The sequence below is a fragment of the Lissotriton helveticus genome, chromosome 12 (genome assembly GCF_964261635.1).
Source record: "Lissotriton helveticus chromosome 12, aLisHel1.1, whole genome shotgun sequence".
NCBI lineage: Eukaryota > Metazoa > Chordata > Amphibia > Caudata > Salamandridae > Lissotriton > Lissotriton helveticus.
The window spans coordinates 769,382,774-769,393,877 of NC_136073.1; the positions used below are offsets into that span (position 1 = coordinate 769,382,774).

The 11,104-nt window shown below is 45.5% G+C and overlaps 1 protein-coding gene across 1 annotated transcript; it reads left to right on the forward strand.

Moving 5' to 3' along the window:
* The first annotated feature begins 9,687 nt into the window (after positions 1 to 9,687).
* Positions 9,688 to 10,903, forward strand: KCNJ10 (potassium inwardly rectifying channel subfamily J member 10). Its single transcript, XM_078669014.1, has one exon. It carries the CDS (start codon positions 9,688 to 9,690, stop codon positions 10,822 to 10,824), a length of 1,137 nt encoding a protein of 378 aa, XP_078525140.1. The 3' UTR covers positions 10,825 to 10,903.
* Positions 10,904 to 11,104: the final 201 nt, after the last annotated feature.

The following is an 11,104-nucleotide window of genomic DNA, read 5'->3' on the forward strand; positions in this document are numbered from 1 at the left end:
TTGGTAATACCACGGTTTATCTGCGGTAAAAATCGCCGCAGCTCAGCGGTAAAATTTTGTCTCTAACCAAGCAATAGCGATAATTATCGCTATTGCTTAGTAATATGCCCCAGAGTTTTAAGCACTTTCAAATGTACTACGAATAATTAGTTAATGTGGTAGCTGCATATTTTGTTTCCCTGACGTATCTCCCTGTCGGGTCAACATTTTTTTAACGAATTAGCAGTTTGTTGCCGCTTCCCAAAAGTTGTTGGTGGGTGTGTCTGATGACCAGACCGCTTAATATGAACAAGGGAGTATCTGCAGAATAGGAACAATCCGGTTATTGTACAAACTTCACTTTTATACCATGATCAGCAGTTAAGTAATTACCATGAGTTGTGCTTGCTTAGCGATCAGCAGATAACTGCAAAGGTCTCCCGAGACACATGCTGTGTTCGAACCAGCCCTCTACAGTTTAAAAGTTGTGCGTAATTTTGCACTTGCATGATTTTAATAATTTTGCATAAATTGCGCTAGATTAAATTGAGCAAATTGCAAAAATGATGGGGATTATTTTAGAGCCCATACGTCACTTTTGCTCCGCCGGTGCGTCACTTTCTGTGACGCACCAGCGGCGTAAAAAATGCACCATGTTGCATCATATTTACAAAGTGACGCATGTAGGTAGATGCGTCACTTTGTAAACCCCTGCGCTACATTATACCTGCGCCAGGTATAATGTATGCAGGGTAGGCGTTCCCTGGCAAGAAAGGGTCGTAGGAGTGGCGCAGCGAAATCTATGAGATTTTGCTGCGTTACTTCTAGGATGCCAATACGTCAAAACCTTATGCCTGCCTCATGGCAAGCGTAAGGGTGACGCAGGCCCTTTCACATGGGGCTTGCCCATGTGTAAGGAACATTGCTGGAGTTGCGTCACTTTTCTGACACACTCCAGCAATGCGTCACTTTTGCGCCATTCAGATACGTCGGAAATACTGATGTATCTGTAACTCCTTGAGACATGATGCGTCATATTCTAACTATGACGCATCACCGGTGTTGCAAGGAGGGTGCAATCCAAAGTGACGCATCGCTGTTTTCTCGCAGCGATGCGTCACTTTTCATAAATGAGGCCCTATGAGTGCAAGTGAAAATTTCGCACAGGCTTAAATACCTCACACCGCACTGTTAAGATCTATTTATTCTAAGGTGACCTTGGCTTCACTTTGCTTCCAGAGAACATGTCCCGAAAATACTGGTGGTGACAGAGTTAAAGTTACTAGGGTATAGGCAGGGGTAAAGGTGCTAGGGTATAGTGGGAGAGTGGCAAAGGGGTATACGAATTGGTGGAGGTACGTGTATATAGTTAGGGGTAGAAATATGCTATAGATAGGTGCAGAGGTAATCAGATACAAGATAGGCAGGACTAGCGGTGTGAGGGCATGTGTAGGGGGTAAATATAACAGGGTATAGGAAGGGTGCGAGTCCCAATGCATTCGGGTTAAGATGCTAGTTAGAGTGAGTGGTAGAGGTTCCAGGAAAAAGCAGGGCAGGGGTATAAGGTTACATGATAAAGTGCTGAGCAGGGGCATAGGTGCTTTAAAGAGTTGGAGGAGATAGTTAGAGAGGCTTGGGTATGGATAAGGAGTGAGGTGCTAGGTAATGGTAGGAGTAAAGAAATAATGCACTAGGTAGGCACACAGGTACAGAGTCTAGGCAGTTGTATAGGCACATGGGTATAGGCAGAGGTAGAAGAGTATAGGTCTGGGGCCAATGGTATAGGCAGAAGCTATAGAGGCTATGGTATAACATAGGGGTGAGGTACAAAGGTTAAGGTATGAGTGGAGGTCAGGTAGGAAAACATAGTAGAGGGAACGGAGGGGTAAACAACCTGGGTGTGCGTAGAGTGATAAAGGGATGAATAAAGTAAGTGAGGGCATAAAAGTGGATGACAAAAAATAGGGTTATTTAAAAGGGGTGTGGCCAAAAGGCACATCTAAGAAACCTAGACAAGAGACTTTCGACCTCCTGCATCTTAGCAAATTCATAAATAGAGTTTTACTGGACAAACAACACAAAATCCGTGGGCAGAAAAACATGTATGTACTAGTTTAACTATATAGCACCATTAGTCTGGGTCATAAACAACAACGCCCTCTGCAAGATAAATATAAGCTTAAGCACTGATAACTTAGTCATTCATTGGTATGAAACCGATGCAGCTCTGGTGGGCGACAGGCTTTTTGTGGGTGGAGTCGTTTTCACTTAGTAGAAGACCTAGCAATATTTTTTCAGAACTGGCTTTTGCTTTTATGGTTATTTACTGACATCTAGCGGCAGAAAGATGTTCGTGTCAGGATTTAGTAAATTGTAAAATTGGCTTGTAGTTTAGTATTTTAAAACTGTAATCATGCGGTTAAATACGCACACGTTCTCAAATTCACCTGCTTCCACAATGTTAAGTTTGCCGCTGTTTTCAAATTACTTTTCTTAAATAGACACTTGTTCACTTTCCTGTATGGCTAGATATGTTTTCTCTTTACAACAAAGATTCCTTGTCTTAATTGTTCATTATTATTTACAACACCCTCGACTTAGATGTAAAAACAGTGCCAGTTCTCTTTGGCAGGCAAAGCCAGCAGACCGGTAATGATATTGTCACATTTATTGAAAGAATTTCCCAGACTGGTAATGATACTGGCAGGATTCTTGAATACATTTCCCACAGTAAACTAGTAATGATTCTGACAGAATTCTTGAATGAATTTCCTACAGCAGGCTGGGAATGACAGTGGCACAATTCTTGAATGAATTTCCCACAGCAGACTAGTAATATTGCTGACACAATTCCAGAATGAATTTCCCACAGCGGACTGGTAATATTTCTGGCACAATTCTTGAACGAATTTCCCACGACAACCTGGTAATGATATTGGCAGCAGACTGCTAATATTTCTGACACAAATCTTGAATAAATTTGCCACAGGAGTCAGATAATGATACTGGCACAATTCTTAAATGAATTTTCCAGAGCACACTAGTAATGTTGCTGGCAGAATTCTTGAATGAATTTTCCACAGCAGACTAGTAATATTTCTGGCACAATTCTTGAATGAATTTCCACCAGGACACTAGTAATGATACTGGCAGAATTCTTGAATGAATTTCCCACAGCAGACTGGTAATATTTCTGGCACAATTCTTGAATGAATTTCCCACAGCAGACTGGTAATATTTCTGGCACAATTCTTGAATGAATTTCCCACAGCAGACTGGTAATATTTCTGGCACAATTCTTGAATGAATTTCCACCAGGACACTAGTAATGATACTGGCAGAAATCTTGAATGAATTTCCCACAGCAGACTGGTAATATTTCTGGCACAATTCTTGAATGAATTTCCCACAGCAGACTGGTTATATTTCTGGCACAATTCTTGAATGAATTTCCCACAGCACACTAGTAAAATTTCTGGCACAATTCTTGAATGAATTTCCCACAGTTGGGCAAAGCATGCTTGGCATTTTTCTTTATAATGAAAGTAAGAGCTTGACACTTTTTTATGTATGTCATCCTTAAGGATCGCTATTCTACTAATGCTTTTGACACTGAGAGATAGGTTTACAAAAACATAGTGCAACGCAGTGTAGGAATCAACGTTTCTGCGCTGCATTGAGCTAGGACAGAGCCATATTTACTAAATATCACCTGCTTGCTGCTATGCTCTTCCCATGTGCTGGCACTCTCTAAGGGTCCAAAGTGCTGCTTGAGCCCTCTGCAAACAATTCCACATTGGAGGATGATGAGGACTTGGACAATTCCCCTAAGGGGAAGTAAATCCAGGGGAAGGTTTTTCGCATATGTTGGTCCACATTCGTGAGGTGCTGGGGTTTGCTCCTAAGACATTGACTAATTAGGGATTTTACTCCCAGTATAGTACATCAGTGGTGGATGACCTGCCCTTTCATGATGTCATCAAAGACATTCTGGCTAAGGAATGGCTTGAGGTCGACAAGCAGGGAATTCCTCGCTTTTTGGGCAAAAGTTATCACCTGGTGGAGTTTGATGCCTCAAGTGCCTAAAGTTAATTCTATTTTGTCCTCCATCCCTTCTTCTTTATCTTTGACTTTGGAGGAGGCTTCCCTTGCTGACCCAGTTGAGAGGAAGGTGGAGTCCGCTCTGAAGCTTTCTTTTGCTGCGTCTCATTTTGGGATTCGGGCTAGCACTTATTCAGTCTATGCCTCGCAGGCCCTTATCAAGGATTTCAAGGCTTTTGTTTGACTGTCTTCAGGATCAGGGGGATCCCACTCCTATCTTGGCGCAGATGGAGGTATTGGCTCAGTTTCTGTCTGATGTAACTTCTGATTCCCTGTGGGCCTTCTCCTCAGCTGCTGTGGTGGTGGTTACTAGTCGGTGGTCTCTCTGGATAAAGCCATGGCATCTTGTTGCTGCTCAGAAGTCCTTGGTCCATAAACTGCTTTTTGATGGTCCCCAGCTTTTTGGGGACAATTTGAACACTATGGTGCAGTGGTCTGCTGAAGAGAAGAACTTGATGAAGCCCTGTCAGTCTGTACCGAAGAAGAAATACTTTTTCCAGAAACAGGGGTTTCAGAGTGCTCTGCTTTCTTCTCAGCCCTTTTGTGATCTGGCCTGTGGTCGGGGGGGGGGGGATTTTGGGGGGGCTGCGGTCCTTTTTAAATCCCAGCCTCAGCAGCAGCCCCAGAGTGCTGGACAGAAGTGACTATGCCAGGGTGGGTGCTCACCTCCACTTGTTCCTGGATCGTTGGTCCACTCTGATTTCCGATCAGTAGGTACTGCCTGCCATCGATCTGGGTTACCGGATTCTATTCCAGGGTCCACCCCCATTGGACTATTTTTGGGCTACCCCATTGTCAAGAGACCTTGTGAAACGATCTGTCATGTTGTCGGGCGCGGACCTCTTGCTGTCAAAGGGCACTGTTGTCCTGGTTCTGGAGGCAGAGCGAGGCCTGGGATTCTATTCAACTTTGTTCCTGGTCCCAAAACTTGATGGTTCCTTCAGCCCAATTCTGAATCTCAAGTCTTTGAACACGTTGGTGCGACTGGATCATTTTCGGATGGTCACCTTGCAGTCCGTCATTCCGCTCATCCAGGAGGGCAAATTATTGGCTTCTCTGGACACCTATTTTCATGTTCCTGTCCATCCGTGGAGTCCATGGTTCCTGAGGTTTGCAGTTGACTGGGTCCATTACCAGTTTTGGGTGTTGCCTTTCGATCTCTCTACTGCTCCTCAGACTTTTACCAAGGTATTGGCTCTTGCTGTGGGGGTTGTTCAGCTTCAGAGTTTCTCTGTGTTTCCCTATATTGATGATTGTCTGTTCTCTGCTTCCTCCCTTTCTAAGGCTCTTCTGGTGGTGGAGGCAATGATGGCCATGCTTCAGAGTCTGGGGTTCAAGCTGAATCTGGCAAAGTCTCATCTGGTCCATGTGCAGAGACTGCAGTTTATCACAGGACTTTTCGGCACCTTGTTGGGGGCAGTGTTTCTCATTCCTGCTCGGATCTCTACCCTACAACTTCTTCTGCTGGACTGCTGAGTCGCCCTTCTGCCCCGGCTCGGCTTTGGTTGCGGGTCCAGGGGTTGATGGCTGCCACCACAGCTGTGGTTCCTTGGGCTCGCCTGCACCTTAGGCCCTTGGCGAATCATCTTTTGATTCATTGGGACTCCTCCCATGCAGAATACGGCACTCCGGTGCCTCTCTCCCCTGTTCTGGTTCAGGACTTGGACAGGTGGCTTTGCACGCCCAATCTGGAGAAGGGAGTGCGTTTCCAGCTTCCTTGTCCCATCTTGTTGACAACGGATGCCAGTCTTTGGAGATGGGGCCACGTTGGGGTCCTTGGAGGCCAAGGGTCAGTGGTGTTGGGCGGACAGTGCCCCCTCTTCAAATTGGTGGAAGTTGGTGGTCATTTGGTAGGCAATGCTGTTCTTTCAGGTTTCTCTCCAAGGGACGAATTTGTTGGTTCGTATCGACAATCAGGTTGCTCGTTGTTATTTGAACTGCTGGGGGGACCCGGTGCATGTCTCTGAAACTGCTGGCTTCCATGATTTGTGCCTGGGCGGAGTCTCACCAGTTGGCATTAAGGGCTGTTTACATTCAGGAGCTCCTGAACTTTCATGTGGCAGCTTGAGCTGCAAACCTTCCGTCCTTGGTTCTGTTCAATCTGTCTGTTCCTCTATTCCAGGACCTTTGTCTTCAGTTCAGGACTCCCTGGATAGATCTTTTTGCTTCTCCTCACAACTCTCTTCTACCTCGGTTTTGTTCAGAGGTGATTTGTCCTCAGGTTTTGGCAGTGGATGCACTCTCGATTCCTTGTCCCTCGTTCCTTCTGTATGCCTTCCCTCCGATTCCCCTCCTCCCAATGGTGCTGCAGAAGATTTGGGGACAGGGGGTGTGTGTCTGTACTCTTAATTGCCCCATTTTGGGCCCGGCCCTCTTTGGTTCCTGCAGCTGGTGTGGCTGGCAAAGGGCAGGTTTTTTCGGCTTCCATTAGTCCTGTCTTCTCTTCAGTTTCCTCTCCTGTCTTTGCCCCGTTTTTGTCGCTTAAATCTGATGGCCTGGCTCTTGAGCGTTTGATTGTGGAATCTTAGGGTTGTTCTTCTTTGGTGGCCCATGACATTCAGCTGTTGCGTCGGCCTTCAACCCTTAAGAGCTATGGTAAGCATAGGGGCTCCTTTGTCTCCTGGTGCTCCTCTCATGGTGTGATCCTGTGCTTGGGGCTTCGGCTTCTATTCATGAGTTTCTTTGATATGAGTTTTTGAAAGGTCATTCCCCTTCTACTTTGTCCGCTCAATGGGCTGCGGTTCGGGCATGTAGGGGTTCGGGGGCCTTCTTGAAGGGTGTTGCTTCTGTGGTGAGTCGGCTTCTGCAGAGTTTTCAGCTTCATCATCCGGTCACTCCTGTGCTTGTTCCTTCTTGGGATTTGCCAACTGTTTTGAGGGGTCTGCAGTTGCACCCCTTTTGAGCCCTTGTTGGATGTGGATTTGTTGTGGTTGTCTGCTAAGGTGGCTTTTCTGTTGGCCATCACCTCCACTAGGTGGTTGGGTGAGTTGGGTGCTTTGCTTGTTTCCTTTCCTTATTTGCAGTTTCTGCAGGACAGGGTTGTTTTGCGGCTTGACCCAGCTTTTCTCCCTAAATTCCATTTGCAGCAGGAGATGGTTCTTCTTGATTTGCCTGGGGATGATGATGCAATTGTTTCTTCTACCTTGGATGTTCGCAGGGTCCTTCAGGTTTACATCCAGCTTACCCTGGTGTTACGTTTTTCTCCTGCCCTGTTTGTCTCCTGTGAGGGTGTAGCTAATGGGCAGAAGGTTTCGACTTCCACCATCAGTCTGTAGGTGTGTTTGGTGTTCTCCCAGTCCTATAAGACTGTGGGTCTGCCTCCTCCATCTCAGGTACAGGGCAGTTCAACGCGTTCTGTGTCTGCTTCCTGGGCTGAGGCAGGAAGGGTTTCTATCCAGGAAATTGGTAGGGTGGCCACTTGGCAGTCCCATCATACATTTGTCTGGCATTAATGCCTTGATGTTTTGCATGCATCTTGAACGCTGCTGTACCTTGATCATTATTTTGATTAAATGATCTGTATTTTTGAATGGATCCCTGGTGTCCTGCATTTTTCTTCTTGGCTATTCTGCTTGTGAGGTCCTCACATAGTAAGAACTGGGACGAGGAGGATCCATGAGGGGGTAATGTCTTGTTACTTACCGTAATCTTCATTACTCTGATTAGGGTCCTCCTGATCCCAGTCCTGTTCCCTCTCACCCTCCCGCTGTGTTTATTTATTTATTTAGAACATTTATAGAAGGCACTGTAAACCTACGGTCATCCTGGCGCTAAGATACCGGAAAAAAACTGGCAGGTGAACCTGCAGAACTGAGCCAGATAATCATACTGTATTCTCCTCATTTCCAGAGGAAGACGATTCCAAAGGCAGGCAGCTGCCATGCCAAACGCTCTTCCCCCCAGACTTACTCTCTTTGTCCTAGGAATCCTGACAAGATTAGCAATTGAAGAGCGGAGGCTACGTACTGGTTCATACCATTTAAACCTGCCCTGAAGCAATTTCAACGGGAGCCAGTGCAGCTCTGCCAACGCCTGGGTTGTGGATGTCCGACGTGCCCTTCTCAGTGCAAGCTTTGCTGTTGCCGCCTGGATACTCTGGAGCCTTGCAATCAGGTATCTAGGAGATTCCAGGAGCAAGGCATTGCAATAATCCAGGTGACTCAAGATAATGCTCCTAACTACTGTGACTCTTGCCTGAGTTGGCAGTAGTGGTTGAACTTTACGGAATTCCCGGATAAGAGTATAGCAGCTACCCACCAGCTTGTTAACATGGGATTCCAAATTCAGCTTCTCATTAAAGCTGACCCCCAGATTGCATACTGTGCTCACTGGTACCAAAGAAACATCTGTGAGTATGGGCCAAAAGTCAGTTGGTAATACTGATGGGACACTACTCACCCTACAGTGCAGAATCTCTATTTTCTCATTATTAAATTGTAATGAGTTGTCCCACAACCAATTCACCATTTCTCGCCTGGAAAATGTCTTGGGAGTCAGCGTGGTCGCCTTCCAAGGACATGATAAGCTGGGTGTCATCGGCATAATTAACCACACTGATATTATGGGTTTTAATAACATCCAGGAGCGGCCGCATGTATGCGTTAAACAAAATGAGGCTGATTGAGGACCCCTGAGGCACCCCATGTTAATTTTTAGTAAATTCCGATTGAAATGGGGGCAGTGCTACTGTCTGCCATCTATCAGACAGAAAAGATCGCATTCAACTCAGTGCCACATCTGCCACTCCCAAAGCTTTCAGCCTTGCAAGGAGGATGGTATGGTTCACCGTATCACATTTGAAGATTGTCCAAGACGGTCCCCAAGGCTGTGTCTGTTCTATGGCCTGGCCTGAACCCAAACTGCTCATCCTCCAACTTATTATTTGTCTCCAAAAAAAGGGACAATTACCTACTTATTTGTTGATAACAGGTATGGCGGTGAGTGGGTGGGGCTTTTATAATAAAAATAAAAGAAACACTAACGTGCTAATTGACTGCCGTGAGGCAGGATTGCCTCACATAGTAAGGACTGGGACGAGGAGGACCCAAATCAGGGTAATGAAGATTACCGGTAAGTAACAAGCCTTTACCGCTGGCTACCTCCCTTCTCTGCCGAACAGTCTTTAATTAAATAGGGTGAAACGCTGATAATCAATTTAATATTACAATTGTTATTATTACTTTTATTCCCGAGGCGTTATTAATTAGGGTTTGTAATCTTGCATTTGAATGATTTTGCCGGTTTACTTGGTGTTATTGGGCCTAATCACTTGAACTTCTTGGTCAGGCCCCTTTCACTGTACATTTGCTTACTATTTTTATTTTACTTGTTGCAAAATTTTGGAATGCTCTGTTTATTACTTTTTTGCTACTCATGTGAATTTAAAATCATGGTTAAAAAACCAGTGATATTTTCTCTCCCATCTCATTGTCAATATATCATGTGCTGTGATTTCTACATTCAGTTTTGTTTTGTTGTCGATCATATTTCATAAATTTGTCTTAGTTTGTACTCATTTAACTGTAATCCAGTGCTCTTAATGGAAGTGCAATGTTTATAAACCTATAATCCATGCATTCATTTATCTTCTATGCTCTTTTTTCCTAGATGACTTCCTCAGGCAAAATATACTACAGCCAGACCACGCAGACAGACAGTCGGCCACTGATTGGCTCAGGCCTGCGGAGGAGGCGGGTGATGACAAAAGATGGCCGCAGCAATGTGCGTATGGACCACATCACTGATAAAGGCTTCCTGTACCTTAAGGACCTGTGGACAACTTTCATTGACATGCAATGGAGATACAAACTGCTTCTCTTTTCAGCAACATTCGTCGGCACATGGTTTGTTTTTGGCATTATATGGTACCTGGTGGCCCTGGTGCATGGGGACCTCTTGGAATTTGACGCACCAGCAAATCACACACCCTGTGTCATGCAAGTTCACACCTTAACAGGCGCCTTCCTTTTCTCCCTAGAGTCTCAGACCACTATTGGATATGGTTTCCGATATATCAGCGAAGAATGTCCTTTTGCCATAATACTACTCATCGGCCAACTTGTTCTGACGACGATCATGGAAATTTTCATCACTGGGACCTTCTTGGCTAAAATAGCTCGCCCTAAGAAAAGGGCTGAAACTATAAAATTCAGCCAGCATGCAGTAGTAGCCAAACATGACAGCAAATTGTGTTTGATGATCCGTGTTGCTAACATGAGAAAAAGCCTGCTGATTGGTTGTCAAGTGACTGGTAAGCTTCTACAGACCTACCTCACCAAGGAAGGTGAGAATGTTCGGCTTAATCAGATCAATGTGAATTTTCAAGTAGATACCTCTTCCGATAGCCCTTTCCTGATTCTTCCATTAACCTTCTACCATATTGTTGATGAGAACAGCCCCTTGCGGGACATTGCCCTGCGTTCCGGAGACGGGGACTTTGAATTGGTGGTGATCCTCAGTGGCACAGTGGAATCCACCAGTGCAACCTGCCAGGTGCGAACCTCCTACTTACCAGAGGAAATACTGTGGGGTTACGAGTTCACCCCGCTCATCTCTCTCTCATCCAGTGGGAAGTACGTGGCTGACTTCACTTTCTTTGACCGCGTTGTCAAGGTGGATCCACCATGCTGTATCCATGAGACTCTACGGTGTGGAGATTCAGAGAAACTGAAATTAGAAGAGTCCTTCAGGGACAAACCCGAGAAAGATGGGAGTCCCCATAATGTCCGCATCAGCAATGTTTGATCATGGTGAATCTGTAAGGGGGACTTGTGGAAACCCTTTTGAATCTAACTTAGATCGCTAGCCGAACTTCTCCTGAGTTTTCTTTGATCCACCTTTCCATTTCAATTTTCTTTGAAGTCCGACAGGAAAGTGTTGGCACAGACTCCGTACTGTCGCCATCTTTGAAAAGACAGGTGGCAGACCTTGATGGCATCACTGTACCTGGCCTGGACTGGAAGCATCTCAAGCTGTTTCAAACAGGGCAATCTTGTCTGGAGAGAAAGACCATCACATTAAATGT

What these genes read in the sequence shown, in the direction of transcription:
- KCNJ10 (XM_078669014.1), top strand. Translation starts at nt 9,688, where the DNA reads ATGACTTCCTCAGGCAAAATATACTACAGCCAGACCACGCAGACAGAC.